The sequence below is a fragment of the Onychostoma macrolepis genome, chromosome 15 (genome assembly GCF_012432095.1).
Source record: "Onychostoma macrolepis isolate SWU-2019 chromosome 15, ASM1243209v1, whole genome shotgun sequence".
In the NCBI taxonomy this organism is placed as follows: Eukaryota; Metazoa; Chordata; class Actinopteri; order Cypriniformes; family Cyprinidae; genus Onychostoma; species Onychostoma macrolepis.
This window is the reverse complement of record NC_081169.1, coordinates 27,435,921-27,454,367: the sequence shown is the minus strand read 5'-3', so window position 1 is coordinate 27,454,367 and position 18,447 is coordinate 27,435,921. Positions and strand designations below refer to the sequence as shown.

The 18,447-nt window shown below is 37.3% G+C and overlaps 1 protein-coding gene across 7 annotated transcripts in view; it reads right to left on the bottom strand.

Moving 5' to 3' along the window:
• The window catches only part of tiam1b (TIAM Rac1 associated GEF 1b), a 90,642-nt gene that overhangs the window by 21,737 nt on the left and 50,458 nt on the right, over nt 1-18,447 (bottom strand). For 5 of the 7 annotated variants that reach the window (XM_058744512.1, XM_058744516.1, XM_058744513.1 and 2 more), the window contains 12 exons: nt 17,848-18,121; nt 16,551-16,723; nt 15,404-15,628; nt 13,528-13,713; nt 9,619-9,765; nt 9,293-9,367; nt 7,861-8,031; nt 7,343-7,447; nt 6,780-6,861; nt 4,331-4,417; nt 2,532-2,744; nt 2,092-2,192 (listed from right to left, as the gene is read on the bottom strand). In XM_058744512.1, coding sequence (XP_058600495.1) covers nt 2,092-2,192; nt 2,532-2,744; nt 4,331-4,417; nt 6,780-6,861; nt 7,343-7,447; nt 7,861-8,031; nt 9,293-9,367; nt 9,619-9,765; nt 13,528-13,713; nt 15,404-15,628; nt 16,551-16,723; nt 17,848-18,121 — 1,839 coding nt within the window. Of the gene's footprint in view, nt 1-2,091; nt 2,193-2,531; nt 2,745-4,330; nt 4,418-6,779; nt 6,862-7,342; nt 7,448-7,860; nt 8,032-9,292; nt 9,368-9,618; nt 9,766-13,527; nt 13,714-13,830; nt 13,897-15,403; nt 15,629-16,550; nt 16,724-17,847; nt 18,122-18,447 lie in introns of those variants that run through there. The other 2 variants (XM_058744519.1, XM_058744518.1) reach the window with 2 other exon arrangements.

The window sequence follows — 18,447 nt, the reverse complement described above, 5'->3', positions numbered from 1 at the left end:
GGATGGATGATAGATAGATAGATAGATAGACTGATAGATAGAACGATAAAACTACAATAATAGATAGATAGATAGATAGATAGACAGACAGACAGACACAAGAGGAACAGACAGATATCCAGACAGAAAGATGGATGGATAGACATAGACAGACGAACAGATAAATAGATAGTTAGAAAGATAGAAAGACAGACAAATGGATAGACAGACAGATAGACGGATGGATGAAAGATAGATAGATAGATAGATAGATAGATAAAACTATAATAATAGATAGATAGATAGATAGATAGATAGATAGATAGATAGATAGATAGATAGATAGATAGATAGATAGATAGATAGATAGATAGATAGATAGAACGATAAAACTATAATAGATAGATAGATAGATAGATAGATAGATAGATAGATAGATAGATAGATAGATAGATAGATAGATAGATAGATAGATAGATAGATAGATAGATAGATAGATAGATAGATAGATAGATAGACAGACACAGACAAGAGGAACAGACATATCCAGACAGAAAGACGGATGGATAGACATAGACAGACAAATAGATAGCAAGACAGACAGGTACATAGATAGATGGAAGGATGGATAAATGAATGGATAGACAGACGAACAGATAAATAGATAGTTAGAAAGATAGATAGAAAGACAGACAAATGGATAGACAGACAGACAGATAGATGGATGGATGACAGATAGATAGATAGATAGACCGATAGATAGAACGATAAAACTACAATAATAGATAGATAGATAGATAGACAGACAGACAGACAGACACAAGAGGAACAGACAGATATCCAGACAGAAAGATGGATGGATAGACATAGACAGACGAACAGATAAATAGATAGTTAGAAAGATAGAAAGACAGACAAATGGATAGACAGACAGATAGACGGATGGATGAAAAATAGATAGATAGATAGATAGATAGATAGATAGATAGATAGATAAAACTATAATAATAGATAGATAGATAGATAGATAGATAGATAGATAGATAGATAGAACGATAAAACTATAATAATAGATAGATAGATAGATAGATAGATAGATAGATAGATAGATAGATAGATAGATAAAACTATAATAATAGATAGATAGATAGATAGATAGATAGATGATAGATAGATAGATAGAACGATAAAACTATAATAATAGATAGATAGATAGATAGATAGATAGATAGATAGATAGATAGATGATAGATAGATAGATAGATAGATAGATAGATAGATAGACACAGACAAGAGGAACAGACATATCCAGACAGAAAGACGGATGGATAGACATAGACAGACAAATAGATAGCAAGACAGACAGGTACATAGATAGATGGAAGGATGGATAAATGAATGGATAGACAGACGAACAGATAAATAGATAGTTAGAAAGATAGAAAGGCAGACAAATGGATAGACAGACAGATAGACGGACGGATTATAGATAGATGGACAGATAGATGGACAGATAGATAGATAGATAGACAGATAGATAGATAGAGGAACAGACAGATGGACAGATACAGATAGACAGAAACCCCATAGAGCTAAGACAGACGGATGGATGGATGGATAGATGGAAGGATGGATGGATAGACAGACGAACAGATAAATAAATAGTTAGAAAGGCAGATGGATAGATATGCAGATAGTTATACAGAGGGATGGATAGATAGACAGACAAATAGATATATAGATAGAAATATAGATAGATAGATAGATAGATACATTGACAGATAGATAGATATACAGACAGACAGACAAAAAGATAAAACAATTAACAGAGACCGGGTCAAATTTATCAGTGTGACACGACAAATTACAGAAAGCGACTGAACTGTGCGCGTCCCTCCGTTTAAAAACAGCACAGATGACAGATGGTGAAGCGTTTCTGCAGTGTGATTCTTCTCGCTCAGAGTTCAGAGTTTCGAAGGCCTGCAGTTCTAGATTTGGTGAGCGTGAACGAAACCCACGCACAGACAGGAAAAGTGTCCCGTCGTTACGGGTGGAGCCGCACAAGATCCAGGCTAATAACTTCAAAGAAAAACTTTGATCAGAGCTTTTTACCTTTCCATAGTCATCAAACTCAGCGAAGAGCTCCGAGTCGTCATCTAAACTGTCTCCTGAAGTCTCCACAATCAGACCCACTCCATCATCAAGAATCTCCTCTGTGGAAACACAATTCATTTTTTAGTTTTCAGATAACTGCACTGAACATTGCAGTTTCTGGATGATATATTATATATGCATTTCTTTTCATATTTTGACTATTTAATAATGTGTTCAGCTCTTAATAAGAGTGTAAAGTTAAACACTTTTTACGTTTTTCTAAAAACTCCCATAGAAAGACAAAGAATTAACCCCTTGTTTATACTGTAGAAAAGTGAGTGTTGCATTTCAACACACACTAGTTAGCAGTTATTTTGAAGCATTATATCATCTCAAGACAAATCAAAACACAAAAACAGTCAAATAAATGGGTCAGCAGATCTCTGGCCTCCCCTCACCTTGACTCTGAGAGAAGATGTCCGTGTAGAGGTTGTCCACAGCGTCCGAGCGTCTCGGTGGCAGGAAGCAGAGCTGCCGGCGGTCAACAGGGGGCAGCGTGTTGACGGTGAGAGAGAGAGAGACCTGAGCGAACGCCACCTTCATGTCAGCAAAGGTCAGAGTGCGGGCGTCCTTCCCATTCAGCTGCAGAATCTCATCTCCCGCATTCAGACCTGCAATCATTTCAATATGGTAATAGCCCATGAATAATTAAGTAGTGGAATACTGCAATCACAGACTTCTTGAGATATGCAAAATGGATGAAATGGTTAAATTCATAGTGAACTTGCAAGGAATTAATAAAAACAGAAAACAAATGAAGAATTTTTGAAGTTTAACAAAGGATATATAAAAAAATAAAATAAAATACACCATGACATAAAAAAACGGACCCCTATTTAATTTCTTAAAACATGATTATGGTCTTAATTTGCGTGATTCATTAATGCAAAACTTAATAAATGTATTAATTTTGTTTCTCCTCCTTGACCCATAATGAATACAATTAATAACAAAAAATGCAAAAATAAATAAATAATAAATACAAAAATAGAACTATTGAAAACTGAAATAAAATGAAAGCTAATATAAAATAAAATAAATTTTAGATTAAAAACTTGAAGTTAAAAACATGCTAATACTAAACGTAGAAATGTTGCATTGGCAATAAACTGAAATAAATAAGCTTAAATAAATAACTAAATTGAATAAGTTTAATTACTAAAAATCCATTCCGATATGGAAAGCCCAAATTTTACAATCCACGACGACCTTAACATATACAATTAAGTACTTCGTTACATTTTTTCTACTTAAATATTCTGTTTCAATTTGAAATATGTCATAAAAGTAATACAATGTTCTGTCCTCACTGATGTGAAGGCCAGCAGCAAAATAAATAGATGCAATAAAAAAAAAAGAGATTGTTTCTAGATTTCTATTTGGCCCTTCAGCTTGCGGGTTTGACCCAGTTCTCTGGGCGATGTGAAATGTCAGCAATAAGCCAGTCGGACCTGATCCTGCCACACTGATCACGCAGACATCACTCAGAGAGACGAGAGTCTTATTCGGCATGTTGACAGTGTCTGGATGTCAAGATAAACTTGCTTTGATGGTCATTTAAAGGGGCCATATTCTATATTTTGCCCTGAAATCCACTTATAATATTAGCTAATGTCTAGTGAAGAAAGTAAGAGAAATGCTGAATATAAATATACTTCAAATTCATTCACTACAGTAAAATAGTTCAGTGCAACGTGTTGTTTATGTAGAGTGTTTTAATCTCCAATGTTAGAATTAAATGGGCCATTTCTGCTACTGTACCTTTAAGGTTTCTGTGTGCAAAATGCCTGTAAATGCTTTAAAAAACCTTCAAAAACCAGCAAGGAAAATCCTGTTTAGCGTGATACGTTCCGTTTAATGCATCACGTTCCTCATGCAGGTGCGTTACAAGTACTGCACATCAGTGAATCCGACTTTAATCGCCTCTCTGATTCCTTCTATCGTTTGTCATTATTCAGAGTTTAGAGGGGTTGAGAATAAATCTGCAATCTCTGGCTCTCAGAAACCCCATAGAGCTGACAACATGTTACATAACACCAGGAGCACAGCGCAGATATCACAGCAATTACTTATACAGCTTGATTCCTTAGCAGATGCTCAACAGACAGAAAGAGAGAGAGAGAGAAAAGAACAAACCAAGAGACAGGGGTGAAAAGACAAAGAGAATGTAATTAGGAGGTGAAACAAGCTAATGAACCTTTAGCAAACGCTAATCCTCCAGCTCTCACGTCAGTGATATAGAGCTGCTGAACGCTGTCCTCCTCCACCACTGAAATGGAAAAACCTGCGAGAGACAGAGAGATGAAGTGATAGACGTGATATATCATGATATAATCATGAAACAAACCTCATAGGGTTTGAGCCTGTAGCCTTTAATTTACAAGGATAAATTTATAAAAGGATAGTTCACCCAAAAATGACATTTTTGCCATTTACTCTCCATCATGTCATTATAAACACATCTAAAAAATGCTATTCTTCCATGGACTATAAAATAATTTATTGTAGAATGATTTATTTTTTCCAGCACTGTCCCTTTCACTACTACCATCATATATAGACAAATTAGCATAATGTCTTCAGGATTTCCCACATGCAGTAATAAATAAAACTGAATACAAAAATGCAACAACAAAAAAAAAAAATATATATAAAAAATAAATAAAAGAAAGAAAATAATAATAATAATGCAAAAAATAAATAAATACATAATAGAATAAAAGTAACAAATATAGTCTACGATTGCTGTTATTATTAACTAAAAGTAGTAAAAATAATTTTTAGTAATTGAAAACTGAAATAAAAAGAAATATTAAATGAAAAATTACATTTTCAAAAACAGACTGATTTTAGTTGAAGTACTAAAATCACTAAAACTGAAATAAAATGAATAAATAGAAATCTAAAATATAGAAATGACAAAAGCACAACAAAATTAATGTGAAAATTGAAAAATAACAGCCAATTCAAATCATTATTAAATACTATAATAGTGTATAAATAATACTAGAATAACATTGCTACGACTTATTGCATACAGTGGGGAAAAAAATTATTTGATCCCCTGCTGATTTTGTACGTTTGTCCACTGACAAAGAAATGATCAGTCTATAATTTTAATGGTAGGTTTATTTGAACAGTGAGAGACAGAATAACAACAAAAAAATCAAGAAAAACGCATTTCAAAAAAGTTATAAATTGATTTGCATTTTAATGAGTCAAATAAGTATTTGACCCCTTCGCAAAACATGACTTAGTACTTGGTGGCAAAACCCTTGTTGGCAATCACAGGTCAGACGTTTCTTGTAGTTGGCCACCAGGTTTGCACACATCTCAGGAGGGATTTTGTCCCACTCCTCTTTGCAGATCCTCTTCAAGTCATGGTTTCGAGGCTGACGTCTGGCAACTCGAACCTTCAGCTCCCTTCACAGATTTTCTATGGGATTAAGGTCTGGCTAGGCCACTCTAGGACCTAAATGTGCTTCTTCCTGAGCCACTCCTTTGTTGCCTTGGCCGTGTGTTTTGGGTCGTTGTCATGCTGGAATACCCATCCACGACCCATTTTCAATGCCCTGGCTGGCTTCAATGCCCTGGCCCCTGACAGTACATGGCCCCGTCCATCGTCCCTTTGATTCGGTGCAGTTGTCCTGTCCCTTTAGCAGAAGAGCACCCTCAAAGCATAATGTTTCCACCTCCATGTTTGACGGTGTTCTTGGGGTCATAGGCAGTATTCCTCCTCCTCCAAACACGGCGAGTTGAGTTGATGCCAAAGAGCTCGATTTGGGTCAACACTTTCACCCAGTTCTCCTCTGAATCATTGGCAAACTTCAGACGGGCTGTACATGTGCTTTCTCGAGCAGGGGGACCTTGCGGGCGCTGCAGGATTTCAGTCCTTCACGGCGTAGTGTGTTACCAATTGTTTTCTTGATGACCATGGTCCCAGCTGCCGTGAGATCATTGACAAGATCCTCCCGTGTAGTTCTGGGCTGATTCCTCAGCGTTCTCATGATCACTGAAACTCCACGAGGTGAGATCTTGCATGGAGCCCCAGACCGAGGGAGATTGACAGTTATTTTGTGTTTCTTTCATTTGCGAATAATCGCACCAACTGTTGTCACCTTCTCACCGAGCTGCTTGGCGATGGTCTTGTAGCCCATTCCAGCCTTGTGTAGGTCTACAATCTTGTCCCTGACATCCTTGGACAGCTCTTTGGTCTTGGCCATGGTGGAGAGTTTGGAATCTGATTGATTGATTGCTTCTTTGGACAGGTGTCTTTTATACAGGTAACAAACTGAGATTACTCCTTTAAGAGAGTGCTCCTAATCTCAGGTCCTTACCTGTATAAAAGACACCTGGGAGCCAGAAATCTTGCTGATTGATAGGGGTTCAAATACTTATTTGACTCATTAAAAAGCAAATACATTTTTCTGGATTTTTGTTGTTGTTATTCTGTCTCTCGCTGTTCAAATAAACCTAACGTTAAAAAATTATAGACTTATAATTTCTTTGTCAGTGGGCAAACGTACAAAATCAGCAGGGGATCAAATAATGTTTTTTTCCCCACTGTATATGTAAACTTGTCATTTCCATTACTTTTCCAGGTCCCATTGTTAAATTCCCAGTATAAACACATTTTTGGCTCTCACCGTAGCCGATCATGCAGGACTCATCCCGATCAAACTGAATGACCTTCCTGATCTTACAGCACAGCTCGATTTCCTTATACAGCTGAGAAGAAGAGCACAGGACATTATTCATTAATATTCCACGACTGAACACGACTTTGATATTCCACATTCAAACAGCATAAACAACACACACATGGGACGGCACGAAAGGGCGAGAGTGACAGAATACAGATCACATTTCACAGGAGGAGAACGTTATGTTGCCGCTTGATCGATTGTGTCTGACCTGGACACTCAAAACATAATAAATGAAGACGCTGAGCAGAAGTTAAAGGATGATGGATGTAGAGAAATGAAGCTTCGAAAGAATGTCATTTTTTTAGGAGAGATGGAGGGAAACGGGATAAGCAAAACATCTCCTTTTGTGTTTCACAGAAAAAAAATGAAGATTTTGTTATTAAAGCGTGAAGGAGAGAGGAAGAGAAAGGGTGTTTGGATGAAGTGTGATGTCCCAGCAGGATGAAAGTAATGAGAGAGCATCTAAGCAGCGGGTGGGAGAGCGAGTTTAACTCCAAACCTACCAGATCATAAATATCCTCCTCCGGATTGGGGATATAAAACTGCACTTGGTTCTCAATGAGGAACTTAAGCCGCACGTAGTGTTTAGTGAGGTCCAGTTGGTGAGCCTGGAGAGAGACCAGGAGAGATGAAAGCAGACACACATTTAATGGATGAAGAGCGACGCCAAGACATGTTACTGGGCTGTATCTTCTTCTCAGTGGGCCAGATGGACAGGAATCACACGCTAAAAGGCCCAAACGCTCATATCAGAGAGGAAGCAGCACATTTTCATTCGGCGTGCAGCAAGAGGAAAGCAAATACATTTCTTTATATAGGGTGGACACATGCTTGAGACTTTAAAAACCCTCTTAGGAATGCTTTGAGGAACACAGCATCTGAGTTTACTACACCAGTGACCTTCAAACTGACATTCAATCCCACAAAGACTGAAGCGACTCTGTAAATGTGAAAACCTGGCATCAGAAGAAAACGATGAATGTTTTGTGCACTAGAAAGATCTTGAGTTTGTTGGCGTTACCTTGCAGATTGTTTCCAGCATGTCGAGGGCTGACTCTCCGGGTTGGATGATGGCTAACACAGGCTGGTCGTTTGGCAGCAGCACCCATGATGGAGTGAGGTGGTCTCTGGACCAGATGTCATGATCTGTGCTGGGTCTTGGCAGACCTTTCACTGGGGTCTTGGTGTCTTTCTGTAGTGTGATAAATGAAAGCACGGTGAAGCCGCAGCTGTGAACGAGGCCTTTAGAGATGCTATTAATCATGTGAAATGATGATCATCCTCATCTCATCATTTCTAAGAACTCATTGCCTATATGAGGTGCACTGTGTGCTAATAACTTTAGCAGAAAATGAGATATAATTGAAATATCATACTAGCATACTACATTACTTCTTATTTTGTGCAAAGTATGCACATTTTCTGTATGCATAAAACACATTTTCATACATGTAACAAAATGTACATTATACAACTATAGCATATTGTTCTGTGTACCGTTTCCCAATTGATATTCAAATTCCATTGTGATCACTGAACTTGAAGTAATATCAGAATTTGATTTTTAAACATTTGAATGGACTGCTAAAAAAGTTACACTTTTACAAAAATTGAATCAGTAAGATTTTTGTATGTATTATTTTTAGAAGAAATTAATACTTTTATTAATCAAGGATGCAGTAAATTGATCAAAAGTGTCAGTAAAGATGTTTAGAATGTTAAAAATGATATTTCAAATAAATGTTGATCTTTTGAACCTTTTCAAAGAATCCTGAAAAAATGCATCATGGTTTAAGCAAAAATATGAAGCAGCACAAATGTTTTCAACACTGATAATAAGAAGAAATGTTTCTTGAGCAGCAAATCAGCATATTAGAATGATTTCTGAAGGATCGTGTGACACTGAAGAGTGGTGTAATGATGTTGAAAATTCAGCTTTGATCACAGCAATAAATGACATTTTACAATATATTCAAATAGAAAACTGTTCTAAATAGAAAACTGTAATACTGTACTTTTGATAAAATAAATGCAGCCTTCATGAGCAGAAGAGACTTCTCAGAAACATTAAATCTTACTGATCCAAAACTTCTAAACATCTGAACACAGCCATTAAACATGGATGATAATAATGCACTGTAATCTCAACTACCATTCCACCATCTTTCTTTCTCTACTTATGATTGAACATCAACACTTTTATCTGCGCTCCAGGTCAGTGAATTATAGCACAACCATCTCTACCGTTCCCTACACCACGAATGCCCACACCTCCGCCAACGCCAGTGATAAATATACGCCCACATCTCTGCCAACCCACTCCAGAGATCCATCCCAGAGCGCATCTCTCTGAACACGGCAGCTTTGATTTGGTGCAGTGGTCTCGTATAGTATTTTGTGTGTTTTTGCCACTTTTATAGATAGTGTAGTATTGAGAGATGCATGTTTCTTACCGTCGTCTCACTAGAAGAACCCTCAAACATGCCTTCTAGAGGACTTTTAACTGGATCATCCCCTTCTGCAAAAACCTGTTTGAAATAACAAACAGCAGTCACCCACCAAAACACCAAAACCAACTGTATGTGTTTTATGTAGTATGCATTTCATCTGCTTGTTGAAAAAAGTGCTCAATTAATTTTATTATTTTAATTCATTAATGATTTTTATCATTTTATTTTTTAAGCAGAGCTGGTTGATCTCTGCATATGCATGTTCATGTGTTCTGGAAGAAAACACTAAGTGTGAATTAGGTGTGTGTGTGTGTGTGTGTGTAGTTTACCTGGTTAATGCTGGGATGACCTTTACTCTTTCTCTTGGAGTGGGTGTCCAGACCCCATAGTGAGGAGAAGCGACTCTTGCGTTTGCTGGTGGAGCGCGACATCGCATGTGTCCGACGCCTCACGCCGCTCTCAGTGCGAGCCGCCACCTACAGACACAAAACAGCTGCATGAGGTACGGGGACAACATTCATACTGTGTGTCCCAGCGATCAAACTGACTAGACGGCTCCTAGCAGGAGTCTGAGATATGAACACAGCTGCTCTGTGAAACTCGTTCTCATTGATTCGCTCACACTGATGTTCAGTCGTCAGCTTCATTCACAAAGTTGTTCAAGAATCTGGGTATAAATGGGTCATTAGGTGGTCTAAATGGCTCATTAGCTGCTGGTCAAAACTGGTCCTTAGCTAGTCTAAACTGGTCGTTAGCTTCTGGTCTAAATGGGTCATTACAGGGTCTGAACTTCTTGTTAGTCTAAATTGGTCATGAACTGGTCTAACTGGGTCATTAGCTGGTCTAAATCATTCATTAGCTACTCTAAATTGGTCAGTAGCTAGTCTAAACAGGTCATAAGCAGTTCTAAATTGGTCATTAGCTGGTTTAAACTGGTCATGAGCTGGTCTAAATGGTTCACTAGCTAGTCTAAATTGGTCATGATCTGGTCATTAGCTGTTCTAAATGGGATATTAGCTGGTTTAAACTCATTAGCTGGTCACAACAGGTCATGAGCCGTTTTAAATAGGTCATTATCTTGACTAAACTGGTCAAGAGCTGGTCTAAACAGGTTGTTACATGGTCTAAACTGGCCGTGAGCTGGTCTAAATGGTTCATTAGCTAGTCTAAATTGGTCATTAGCTGGTTTAAACTGGCTATGAGCTGGTCTAAATGGTTCACTAGCTAGTCTAAATTGGTCATGATCTGGTCATTAGCTGTTCTAAATGGGATATTAGCTGGTTTAAACTCATTAGCTGGTCACAACAGGTCATGAGCCGTTTTAAATAGGTCATTATCTTGACTAAACTGGTCAAGAACTGGTCTAAACAGGTTGTTACATGGTCTAAACTGGCCGTGAGCTGGTCTAAATGGTTCATTAGCTAGTCTATGTTGAAAAGCTACAATGTTCCAAAATACAGCTGCTTTGCCTGATTTTTAGTAGGAAAGCCATTGTCCTGATCAGATCTGCTTGAGATTTTTTCCCTCAGCAAACACAAAGCTCACAAATGCTGATTGTTATTAATGGTGACTGTGTAATCAGTGTGTTTCTGGAGTTCTCCTGCATTTAAATCAATAACAAAATAAGAAAGAAGGAGCGTGTACGTTTGCTGAATACAAACAGCCCTGAAAAGACCTTTTTCAGAATTTTTCATAGTTTCTCCATAAACTGCATTCAGTCAGTCTACAATTGTTCTTGCTCTTATATTCTCAAAAGAAATGTCAGAGGACGGATTTCATCCATCACCACTCTTTCATTCTTTTTCAGCAAAAACACACTTTCCCTACCAAAATCGAGTCCGCTGGTGGGACATCACCTTTAGAAATAAATAAACACACATATTCATTCATAAATAAGCAGCAAACACACAAAAACAACTTGCTTCCTGTGGTCACTCGGGTCCGGATGAATTTGAAAGGTTAGTGAAGTGTTTGGCAAGTTCTTTTCAGTGTCATTCAAAAATTATACACGCTTGCTGTGTTGAACGCGCTGTGGCATTTCTGGGTCTCCTGATGGAGAAAAGCACTCCGGCTGCATCAAAAACCCTCTCCACTGCTCTGAACCAAGCTATTATTCGTCAAGAACAGCACACAGGCCAACAGCACTTCATTTGGACTCAACACTTATCCTCTCTCTCCATCCTCTCAGAATGTGAATGCTGAAGAACATCCCCACCCCCTCCACCCCAAAAAATCATCCAAGCTGCATAGACAAAAATAAAATCTCCCTGTATCCCAGTGTCCTCTAGCTCCTGCATAGAACGCCAGAGCTGGAGGCGAATCTGAGGATGGATGGTATTGATCAGCTGGAGCCGTGGCCCACATCCAAGAGAAAATACACCGACCAACCCTTCAACTACTGTTTCTTTTTATGCCAAAATCCATTACCCACGTACACCAACACTGTCGGGTGGGAAGGAAGCAGGTTAATACATGCATTCTGGGTAAAAATAGAGCGATACTGATGCTCTTGATGTAGGTTTCTAAGCCATGCTTCTGTTTGAAATACACTAGATAGCAAATGTTTAAAAACTTATCAGTCAAAGTAAATTCCCTTTAAGACACCAGAGAGCTGTTTTCTATGTCTACTTGAAAGGAGAAAGATTGAAATCTCTAAAACTGTTATATTATTATATTTCACTAAATTCTGACAACAATGGTAACATAACTTTTCTTTTGCTCAAATCATGCAAATCATTTTCACTTTCATCATCAATACAATTTCATTTAATACATTTTAATGTTAAAAAGTAAAAATGATATATTTATTAATCTTTTATAAATATACTGTGTGTGTGTGTGTGTGTACACACAAACAAACACACACAATCTAACATAATATTTTAATATAAAAAATAATTATAGGTTTTAATTAGTGCTGTCAATCGATTAAAAAATGTAATCGCGTTAATCAAAGTCATGGACTGTGATTAATCATGATTTATCACAAATTTAAAATACTAGGATTTACCTGTAAATGTGTTGAAATAAAGAAATGCATGACAAACTTTCACACTTCCGCCAGGTATGAGACATAATCCTTATTATTCTTTTATCATTATTCTTTTGTTTTTATTCAGCCATTATCAGCCTTTATACTGGCAATAAAACGTTTACCAAGCCACATCGCTTCAATCCCAGTATACATTTACACAACTATTATCAAAAGTATCTATAAATAAACACAACAAAACATTTTCTTGCAACCTTACGTGCATTATGAAGAAGAATTGGACCTGTTCTGCAGGTGCATTAGAGCTAATGTTAGCATCATGCTTCATAAGACAATTTATGAGATTAATAGTACACTTTTACTCAGAACTCACTTTAAACCACCATCGAGTGTTTGTAATAACTTCCTTTTGCGATCACATGTGGAATTTGGTCGTTTACTGTTGTTAAAATATTGTATTTATAGCCTTTTATATCGCTGCACAAATTAGCATTTCAGATGTACACATTCTCAAGAAAATCACATACAAATATCCTATTGTAATCGTGTTTATTATCTATAGTGGCTGTTGTCATGTTTATTTCTGCTGTGTAAAAGCCTAATTAACATGTATGCTCTGCTGAAACTCACATTGTTTGTGATGCTACAACCGCCTCTCTGTTCTTAAGTTGCCAGGGATACATTCCAAGTATAATACACATTAGTAGAAGTATCTATTTTAGCCCAAAAAACCGCAACTCACAGCTCTGTAATTTTTCCCGCGACTGTATTTTCAAAATAGCCCACTTGTGCCGCTGCCCTGGCAACACTGGTTCGCTGTACCCTCATCACACAATGATAGATAACCTTCCGCGCTGCGATGACGGGAAGAAGTTGGGGTCAAACCTTATCAAACGATTAATTTGCGTTAAAAAATATTAACGCGTTAAACTTTTTAGATTAATCGCATGCGTTAACGTTGACACCCCTAGTTTTAATATATATTTTAATATTAAAGTTAAAAAATTATTTATATTTGAAATATATAAAATTTCATATTAATAAGAAATATATATAACATATACAAACACACACACACACACACATATATATATATATATATATATATATATATATATGAAATCTAATGTATATACACACACACATACATACACACTCACGCATACAAAAGACAAGAAATAAAAGTATTAGCAAAAACTAGAAACAAAATGATGGAATAAATTATGGAAAACTGAGAGATAATTACCAGTGCATGGAAGGAAGAGACTGAAAAAATGCCCAGTCGGCCCATGGCCAGTTTGGTGGGACGGGAGGCGAAGGCCAGCAGGCGTTTGGGGTTGGGAAGCTCGCCGCCCTGCAGGCTGGACAGGTAGCAGCGGAAGCGGAACAGATCCATGTGGAACTGCTCTAAATTCTGCTCCCACAGGAAAATCTGAGGAAAAGAAGAGAAAAAGTTATTGGTTAGAACACGGTTTACAGCAAGCCAGTGGCATGTGAGAGTTGTCAAAATGATCATTTCATTCTCTCGAAAACAAGGTCAAAACATTACATTTAGCCTTAAAGGACCATCTCTAGATATCTAGAAGCTTCCGTGCCTTGTGTTTGGTCTGGTTTGATCTAATAAAATGGTGTTTGGAGGGCAGTGGAGTGGGTTTATACACCATGGCGTCTCCTCCCAGCCACTCAGGGATGGATGTTTTTTTGGAAGATGCGGTGGAGGGGGCAGCGGTCCAGACAACACACAAAGTAGCAAACAACAGCGCCACACATTCCACTGGCAGCGAGGTCTGGGACTCCCTAGGAACTCGACCCTGCTGCCATTCACCAGGGCACAATGCGTAACCCAAAGCTGCCAAAATTAAAAACCCACACAAACACACAGGCACCCGCTAACCCTCCTCCTGATGGGCCGCGGGCCATTCTGAGCTCCGCTTCTTGCGTAAACATCCATTGAGTGGAACGTGAACTTTAGCAGCAAGTGTGTGGAGTGAATCAATTTTCTGTCAACATTATGACAGCATCAGAATTACCGTGATGAAAATCTGCAGTAATACAGTGGAAACGGAGGATGTTAGTGCCGTAACGCTTTACGATATTGATACAATAATTATGGAAAACAAAACAGCACTGACAGACTCTTCAACAGCTATGCAAAACTAACGCTTTTTGTCCTAACCAGATGCAACCAACATTAAGTCCCTCACTTGTTTCTCTTTTCATCATGTTGTGCTGGGAAGATGTGCATTTGTCCAAAATGATTGTATATTACAAACACATTGTATAGTTTGTATATTGTATAATACGAACATATTATTGTATATTAAAGGTGCACTCATTATTTTTTGTTTAAAAGTTTGGGGTCATTTGAAATAAATTACTTATTTTTGTATTCAATTGATCAAGAGTGACTGTAAATACATGTATAACGTTTTATATAGATTTATATTTCAAAATAAATGCTATTATTATATAAAAATAAATAAATGAATACATTTATATGAGTAAATATATAAAACTTTCTATTTGTCAAAGAATTCTGAAAAAAAAAAAAAAAAAAGATCACTGTTTCCACAAAACTATGAAGAAGCACAAGCATTTTCATCATAGGTAATAATCAGAAATATTTCTTGAGCAGCAAATCAGCATATTACAATGATTTCTAATGAATCATGTGACACTGAAGACTAGAGTAATGATGCTGAAAATTCAGATCACAGGAATAAATGACATTTTAAAACAATCACATAGAAAACAGTTGTTTTAAGTTGTAATATCTCACAATTTTGCTGATTTTACTGTATTTTTGATCAAATAAATGCAGCCATGGTGAGCAGAAGAGAGACTGCTTTCAAAAACATTAAAAAATATTTTTGTTGACATTTTATTGTTAAACATCTGCTTTTATGGTAATTTTACAGATTTGTATTTTATTAATATTTTTATTTTATATTCTAATATATATTTGTGTATTTTATTATATAAAAAAATCACCTCAACATCAAATATGTTGTGACTAGATGTGATTTTGCTGCTTGGTTATACTTTCAGTGGATGTTTTGACGCTAAACATGTTGGATTGTGGGTAATTCAGGCCCAAACATGGTAAATAACCAATCACTAGCCTGCTCCAGAATGGTCTTCCTCTTCTTGGCGTCAGTGACAGCGGAGAGCTGCATGTCTCCCATTTTCTTCATCTTCTCATCCATGTCGATCTTCTGCTCCAGCTTTCGTATCTCGGCCCGCAGCAGACGCACCGTGTCTTCGCGGTGGTGTTGTCGAGCAACGGCCGCGGCGCAAGCCGAGTGAATGGCCGTGATCCAGTTCTCAAGCTCAGTTTGGCTGCAGGTCTACAGAAAGAGGTCAAGGGTCAAAGGTTAAATAGCATATTAACAAATTACTCTACCCTTTCTGGCAGTATACAGTATGTATAATATGCACGGTGAGCAAATATTCTATATGCATGAAATATGTGGTATTTCAGCTGGTATAACATGGCATCCCACAATGCAATGGACTTGATTTGACTTTCCATTCTCAAATTGACAAATAACTTTTTCTGGACATGTCCTGGCTGGGATTTCTAAATTGCCTAAAATGTCTTGTTTTTGGCTTTGTTTCCTATTGTTTTCATACTTGCTGATGGTAATAACTGAAAACTAATTTGACCAATAGCATGCAGGCATTGTACATTATCGACCAATAGTTGCATACAAAGAGATGGGATCTATAGAAAACAGTCAAAGCAATGTAATGTATGAGGACTGTAGAGAAACAGTCAATCGGAAAACAAAGCCAAAACCAGGATATTTTAGGCAACTTCGAAATGGATGCCAGGACATGTTCAGGAAAAAGAGGACATATGATCACCCTAAAATAAAGTTATAAGTAACTACAGCTGTGAGTTTTGACTTCCAGTTCTGCTTAAAGTAAACATTTTTATTATTAATAAATAAATGTACCTCATGATCTGTTAAGCCTTGACAACAAAGTAGCACACTAATGTTTATTGTGATGTAACGCATACTGTAAAAAATGACATTTACATTTATGCATTTATACAAAGCGGCTTACAAATGAGGAACAAGGGCAAAGAGCCAAAGAGCCAACGTTTATCGTAATATACAACGCCAGGTTTATTAGACAACTAGATTAGGAAAACATAGAAGGCTGGAAACATTCTGGACATATTAGTGAGTCAAATGTTCATATATGAAACTCACATATACATTATCTGTTCAGTATTAGTATATGAGAAGAGTTTTCAGTCACCTGAAAAAGAAAGGAGTCTCCGAGCGAGTTACTCAGGCAAAAGACGAAATCTTTTTTGGGGTGTTCTGGGACGGCCTGGACAATGCTGTTCTCGGCCCACACGGCATGTTTAGGGACGCTGTTGTGATCAATGCCCGACCGGCCGTCCGTCTCGTAGAAAAACAGAGTGCATCCTGGGAGGACAAATCATGACATTCACTCAGGTATCAGATATTCAAAGTTGTTCACGTGAGTTCAATTAACACTACAGCCGCTGTTTCCAGGGGAACGGGAGCAGGATATCCAACAGATTGTGGAGTTTTGCAGCTTTATTGATTGAACTCTGCTCTCCAGTGGCCAAAATAAGAAATGCAGCACTGCTTTCTAAAAGAGAATCCAATATAATGCGCACACACTTATTGGATTGTTTTTTCAGCTTTGATTTTGTTCTGTTTTCACACTGTTGGCAAAGATACAGAGCTTTCCAACATGTCAATACTTTTACACTGTCTGTATCCACTTATAAGGAACTTACTATATACTATCGTTTAAGGCAGGTAAGAGCATTTTTTGAAAGAAATTAATACTTTTATTCAGTAAGGACACATTTAAGTTGACAGTAAAGACTTCTATAATGTTACAAACGATTTCTATCTCAAACAAATGCTGCTCACATAAACTTTCTATGCATTAATGTATCCTATAAGATGGTTTCCACAAAAATATAAAGCAGCACAACTGTTTTCAACATTGATAATTATCAGAAATGTTTCTTGAGCAGTAAATCAGCATATTAGAATGATTTCTGAAGGATCATGTGACACTGAAGACTGGAGTAATGATGCTGAAAATTCTGATTTGATCACAGCAATAAATTACATTTTATAATATATTCACATAGAAAACAGTTATTTCAAATCGTAATATTTTGCAAAATTACTATTTTTACTGTATTTTTTATATTTAAAAAAATGTAGCTTTGGTGAGTGAGGTAAAAAAATACATATATTTTGAACTTTTTTTTTAAGCACTTATGCACTAATTTTTGGAGAACGGTAAAAAATAAGGTATATGTATATATCCCAAATAAATATGGGAAATTTCTTAAGTCAGAATATTTAACAAACAATTGTGTTAGAGGTGAAATAGTGAATGTTGGGCGTTCAATTCTGAAGACTCTTTTCTGGACCTACCCATATAACACAACACAACAAACATAATACTCCTCTTCTCTTTCAAACGTTTTCACAGGAAGCTGTAAAACCTGTTTACAGTGTCAGGTAACTCTTTCAGAAACACCACACACACACACACACACCTTTGAGGGACACCCAGTAGCTTTTCCACTTGCGGCGAGGGGCGAGCTCCACCTTCTTGTTTTTTTTATGCACCAGGAAGTTTTTGACGGCGAGGCGTCCAGCTTTGCGTACGGTTCCCTGTACAGCGGCCACGCTCAGCAGAGGGTCGGTGTGGTAAGCAGAGCTCAGGGTCACGCTGCTCTGCTCATCGCTGAACGCTGAGCTTCTCTCCTCGGGAACCTCTGCCGGACTCACGTTCTGCTCCAGCTCCTGACGGAAGTTCTCATAGACACCCTGACCAGACACACACAGGTCCAGCACATCTGTTATCACTGTACAGATGCTAAACTACATCACAAACTTACAAATAACACAACACTCTTGTCCACCCCTTGTCTCATGGAAATAAAGTGCATTTGGTCATGGTTTGCTCTCTGGTCCCTTTTTCTACATAATTTACCATTCATCATTTAGGAAAAAAAAAATTAAAATGTTACAGTGTTTGGTGCCTCTTGCATTTTATGAACAAAGATATGGTAAACTAAATATGCTAAAATAAACAAACAAACAAGGGTACGGTGTTTCAGAGTATTTTTTTTTTTACATTTTCTGCATTTTTT